The 6,000-nt window shown below is 38.3% G+C and overlaps 1 protein-coding gene across 1 annotated transcript; it reads right to left on the bottom strand.

Moving 5' to 3' along the window:
- Positions 1–2,891: 2,891 nt before the first annotated feature.
- On the bottom strand, positions 2,892–4,984 carry LOC134656486 (uncharacterized). Its single transcript, XM_063512022.1, has 3 exons — positions 4,844–4,984; positions 4,387–4,769; positions 2,892–3,167 (listed from the first exon to the last, which is right to left on the bottom strand). The coding sequence occupies exons 1-3, from the start codon at positions 4,872–4,874 to the stop codon at positions 2,928–2,930; spliced, it is 654 nt and encodes a 217-aa protein (XP_063368092.1). The 5' UTR covers positions 4,875–4,984; the 3' UTR covers positions 2,892–2,927.
- Between the last annotated feature and the right edge of the window lie 1,016 nt (positions 4,985–6,000).

Genomic DNA, 6,000 nt, shown 5'->3' with positions numbered 1-6,000 from the left:
ATTAATATTTTTAATTATTATAATTTTCAATTAATTTTGCGAACAAATAATAGTTTTGTTAAAATGTGATTTAATTATGCTGTTTGTTTATGCTGGCAACACTTGCATAACCGCCAAGACCATAGAGGTACAATCATAATTATATAGATGAAATGGGCGAGGAGCCAGTTGACCGAACGAGATGCACTTATAGAACTTTTAGTATGGAGTAGCAGAGAAAGCGCTTTTGAAATAACCCGACCAAATTACGTAGGTTATGTTTGGTAGGTTGTCAGGAACGTCAAAAAGTGTTTTTAATTTGGTCGCATCACGTATGTTCTGTCCCTCACGGGCGCACGCGTATAGCTCATCTAAGTATATAATACTAGGTATATGGCCAAGACATGCAATTTTTTAGCTGTCACTGGAAGAGCGTAAATTAAAAATATTTTAGTGATGGTTGAGCCATTTTCTTCGTTATGGTTTGGTTATGGTGCTGGAGGAAATTAGATTATAGCCCGAATGAAAACACATGCCTGCCCTGCCCTGCCATGCCCTGTTGTGAAAACCTCCAGAAAGTGCGTTGAGTTCTGTGTTATTTTGTGCAATATGGACGCTATTTTAGAGTAAATTTATTTCGTGGTAGGTATCTAATAAGTACCTACTTTTGATAAGGCACGCCACTATCGATAAATCTGCTACAATGCCTAGACTATGTGCTTGTATTGTGCGTAGTAAATTATTCATATTTTCTTATTAACATGTATTTTCTTGTGTGTGAATGCTTTTTCACCACACTCGCTTTCTTTTCTATTGTTTACCTAAAATTGTACTTTCCTAGCGATAATGTGATGTAAAACATGTATGCAATAAACATATTGAATTTAATGTTCTGTTTTTTTCTTTATTCCATTATTGATAACATTAACCTTTTCCACATAATGTTAGGTCTACTTGGGCGGTTTACAAGTACATTTTTTGTTTGATTTCTTGTAAATAATTAAAGGTTTTTGTTACAAGAAACCAAACAAAAAATGGACTTGTAAACCGCCCGAGTAGACCTAATATTATGTGGAACGAAAGTACACGTATGGATGCATATGTAGTTGTGCACGCACACAAACATACTTAGTATCGGCGGAGAATCAGAGATGGCTCTTTCAAATGAGTTTCCATAAAATGCTTCAAGAGGGCTCTCTTTACCTATATACTTACTTTACTCTTTGCCCTACACAAACAAATGTCAAACCCCTATATTCATGAGCTCCTCTCCCCTACTTAGGCAATGAAATTAGCCACAAATCATTGCCGCGAAGCATAAATCAGCACCGAACTTCGCAGGGAAAGTTGGCCCGTAAAAAGTTGTCCGACATAAATTTGCCGGCTGTTTATTTATTTTGTTGGCGAAGTTGGTATTGGGATCGCGAGTTGTGATCACAGACAAGACATCCTCTAGCTAGACTGAGCATCAAGTGAGCATAGTAACGCTACCCCCTCTGCCACTATATACGGTAGTTTTACTCCATCTTCGAGTCAAAGTGTCAGAATCCCGTGCCGTGATTGGTCCGTGTCTTTGAACGGACCAATCACGCCACGGGATTCGCTCACCTCCTCCCCCCGCACCCTCTTATTTTTGGAAGAATCGATCGGTTTCATGAAATAATTGCTCTAAACTCTGTCTAGAGGATTCCTAGTCTATGGTTGTGATTAACCTCTGTAATAGGGTCTGTATATGTTATGTGTCGTGTTTAGACAAAATAGTAAATGTACGTACCTAGACTCTGACCACGTTCATTTCGAACAAACTTGGCAGTAACAATGCATAGGTATATGTAACTACATAATTATCCTATTGGCATAGCAAGTTGACAACTTAGCGCGGGGACTGCCGGCCTAGCCAAGGTTTCGTTATCGCTACGATAACGAAACGCTTTGTCTCTCTATTACTCTTCTATATTAGCGTGCGAGAGTGACAGTTGCGTTTCGATCACGGAGCGTAAGCGATTGGCAGGTTGGCTATACGCGGTCCGACTCTACAGTTCCGCTAATGGTAGGTAGGTACTGTAGGTAGTATAGGTAAATAAGTATATTACTATTACTACTTATTTAATAACCTGTGACGAATTGTACTTTTGTCTGTCGTTATTGGACTTATTATTGGTGATAAATGCAATAAGGAAATAGTCCTTAGTCTTGGAGGAACTCTCATAGGGATCGTCATTCAACGCGTGAGGTAACATAAAAGAACGTCGCATATTAGACTTAATGAAAGGTTCTGATCGGGATATTGTGGAGAAATGGGATTAATATGAAGGTAAGTATGATGTCGTTTCTTTGTCCCAATGTAATCGATAAGTAATTAAGGCGTTATGTGAACTAAAGATTGCTTTTGGCAGGATTGGGCTGAAACTGTACTGAAAACTAAGTATTTATTTTGAAACTATTTGCACCATCTATCGTAAGTCTTTGAAACTCTAGACAATGTTTTCAACATGGAGAATTTGTTACTTAAGCTTTGGCTTCATCATAGTAGTACCACAAACATCGTATAGATGGCGCTAAACTTTGTTTTTAAACTTTGTGTGACTTTTAAACTATTTGTGTTCTGGATATTACTACAAATATGAAATCCCTAATTAATATCCATACTAATATTATAAATGCGAAAGTGTGTCCATCTGTTGCCTCTTCACGCTTAAACCGCTGACCCAATTGTATTGAAATTTGGTATAGATATAGTGTGTCCCGGGGAAGGACATAGGATAGTTTTTATCCCGAAAATCATCCCTGAATTAGCCGCTAAACTAATTAAGATGAATTTTGGTACACACAGGAGTTTTTATCAATCATCATTTCACGCAGACGAATTCACTGGCAGAAGCTCGTCTAATCTAAAATAAAAGTCTACAATAACTATATAATTCTACTTTATTTTTACTACTTCAGACTCAAGCCTTATACTTGTCGTTATGTTTATAATTGATCTTCTTATCAATACCAAGCAGTTGCCGTATAATGAACTCGGGCAAGCGCTTGTGGCGCCACCTAGTGGGTAGCGGGGTGTGGTTAGCTTTCTCCAGTTTGCTGGCCACGTACTGTTCCGCTGAGAAATCGTTGGCTTGCTTGATAAGGGCGAGGAGTTCGTTTTGGAAGGCCTTCTCTTTTATTTGGCGGCGGCGTTGCTTTATCTGGAATCCAGATAAGTTTTAAAAATAATAAAAAATTAAAAAGTCACTGTAGATCATAGAGAAAAAATACATAGAGTGCTCACTCCATACATCAGTTTTAGTACCAAAATAGCGGAGCTATCAGTACTGCTACTTGACAATAGATGTAGCACCGACCGGAAAGTCTTATGCTGTTGAGATAAGACTTTCCGGTCGGTGCTACATCTATTGTCAAGTAGCAGTACTGATAGTTCCGCTACTCGATGCTAGATGTAGACACTTAAATTAATAGTCTGAACTGATGTATGGAGTGAGCACTCTTGTCTTACTATATTTCTCTATGGTCTTAGCTAACTTTGCACCATGAATCTAGTATTTTAACTGGATCAGGCATGAGGGGTGGGGGGGTCACTGGGGGGGAAATGACCGAACGGGATAGCCTTATGTATCTTTCAGTTGGAGTAGCAGCGAAAGCGATATTATTGTTTATCCTTGCCACAGTCTCACTTGTGTAGTTCTGTAGAAAACGACCTACTTTATATTTTTGTCCAAGTGACATACACCATAATTCATTTGGTTGCTTTCTGCATTGATTAAAAAAGCGGCCAAGTGCGAGTCAGACTCGCCCATGAAGGGTTCCGTATTTAGGCGATTTATGACGTATAAAAAAAACTACTTACTAGATCTCATTCAAACCAATTTTCGGTGGAAGTTTACATGGTAATGTACATCATATATTTTTTTTTAGTTTTATCATTCTCTTATTTTAGAAGTTACAGGGGGGGGGGGGGACACACATTTTACCACTTTGGAAGTGTCTCTCGCGCAAACTATTCAGTTTAGAAATAAAATGATATTAGAAACCTCAATATCATTTTTGAAGACCTATCCATAGATACCCCACACGTATGGGTTTGATGAAAAAAAATTTTTGTGTTTCAGTTCAAAGTATGGGGAACCCCAAAAATGTATTGTTTTTTTTCTATTTTTGTGTGAAAATCTTAATGCGGTTCACAGAATACATCTACTTACCAAGTTTCAACAGTATAGTTCTTATAGTTTCGGAGAAAAGTGGCTGTGACATACGGACGGACAGACAGACGGACAGACGGACAGACAGACAGACAGACATGACGAATCTATACGGGTTCCGTTTTTTGCCATTTGGCTACGGAACCCTAAAAACGGAGTTAGTAATTTTCTGCATAACTACGGTCAAATATCAGTGCAAGTCACTCACCCTCGCCCAGCGATGCCTCATCCTTTTCCACAGCTTCCTCCTATGATGTTTCTTCATCTTCTTCCTCCTAATAACAATCAGCCGAGCCGCCTGAATCTCCTCATGCTTAACCGCTGGCAACCCCACCTCATCCTTCCTCCAGTCCTCTACCAGAGGCAGGATAGACCGAGGATTGATTATAGGGATGTACGGAACAGGATCCTGCTTAATCCTGGCTATTATCGGCTTTTCGTTAATCTCTACACCGATTTCTCTTGGACAAAAAGAAATTACTTTTGCCTTTTGGAAAATGTCGTGTTTAGACACCGAAACTGGCTTTATATTCGATGGATTGCATTCCTTCAGCGTATTTAGAACTGTTTTGATGTTTATCAACCGCAAATCTGGAATAACAAACAGTTATTTCAGTGAAATCGCTAAAAATAAGGACTGTGACATAACCTCAAACGGTACTTACATTTAGCGGAGTTTTGTAGAGAATTCATCATGGTGATGAATCGGGTTTACCGTTTTTCATTAATTTACTGCTAAGACATTATACTATTAGTATTAGTTGATTATTTTAACAATAATATAATACGAGAGATATTACTGTGCTCAGTGACGTTTGATCTGACATTTGACGGATAGTGTTGCCATGTAAATATATTATTTTGGAATTCTAGTGTTGGGCAACAAAATGTTCGGTTTTCTGAAATCAAAAACTGTTAAGCTTTGGTTTCCTCCGATAGCGGTGCCGTCATATGGCGGCCGTCTCCATACAAATACTACGACATCCATATTTAGCCGTATTATTTAGTATGGAGACGGCCGCTATATGACGGCACCGCTATCCTAGGAAAACCGATCTTTACGGAAAAGGAATAATATTTTTTATGCTTATAGCTGGTCAACCAAATCTTGTCAGTAAAAAAAAGGCGCAAATTCAAATTTTCTATGGGACGATATCCCGTCGCGCCTACATTTTTAAATTTGTCGCCTTTTTCTACTGTCAAGATCTGGTTGACCAAGTATAGTACATACAGCAGCAAAAGTTGAAAAAAAATAACGAATGTTTTTTGTTTACCTAAGCGGTGGGCGTGACTAGTATCTGACAAGGCTTAATTTTAAGTTTAACCACAGACTTGTCATTCTCGCGCTCGCGCTTGACAGACAGCTGAAGTGTGCGAAAGGGAAGCCATCACGTATATGAACATCGCATGAGTGCGAAAGAGTCAGACTACAAATGAGAAAACGTGACCATTTTTGAGTTTGACGACGGCCGCGGACGGCCAAGAGCGTATCACCGTAATTTTCAATTTGAAAAATATACACAAATTCGGAAGAAAACTATTTGATAAAGTAATACAATGAAGATAGTGTCTTGTAGTGTACCGGATTTCAGTGTCACGGGGCCAAATAAACCTAGCAAATACTCATTTCAGAGGAATAATTATATTCCGAGCGAAATTTTCTTAACGATATTTTGTCAAATTAACAGCATAAAAAGTGTAAGAAGCCGGTTTATATAGTTGATTTTAAGTTTTTCTTCCTTTGTGTGCTAATATTTTATCATATTACTCAATAATTTAAAATATTTTGTGTAAAAACATAAACTGTTACTTTACGCTAGGG

The sequence above is a fragment of the Cydia amplana genome, chromosome 18 (assembly GCF_948474715.1).
Source record: "Cydia amplana chromosome 18, ilCydAmpl1.1, whole genome shotgun sequence".
Lineage (NCBI taxonomy): Eukaryota > Metazoa > Arthropoda > Insecta > Lepidoptera > Tortricidae > Cydia > Cydia amplana.
Note: the sequence above shows the minus strand (reverse complement) of the source record. Positions and strands in the feature narration are given on the sequence as shown.

What these genes read in the sequence shown, in the direction of transcription:
- LOC134656486 (XM_063512022.1), bottom strand. Translation starts at nt 4,874, where the DNA reads ATGATGAATTCTCTACAAAACTCCGCTAAAT. An exon ending in TCTACAAAACTCCGCTAAAT is followed by an intron (nt 4,770 to 4,843) that starts GTAAGTACCGTT and finishes TTGTTATTCCAG; the next exon opens with ATTTGCGGTTGATAAACATC. An exon ending in TGAGGCATCGCTGGGCGAGG is followed by an intron (nt 3,168 to 4,386) that starts GTGAGTGACTTG and finishes TCTGGATTCCAG; the next exon opens with ATAAAGCAACGCCGCCGCCA.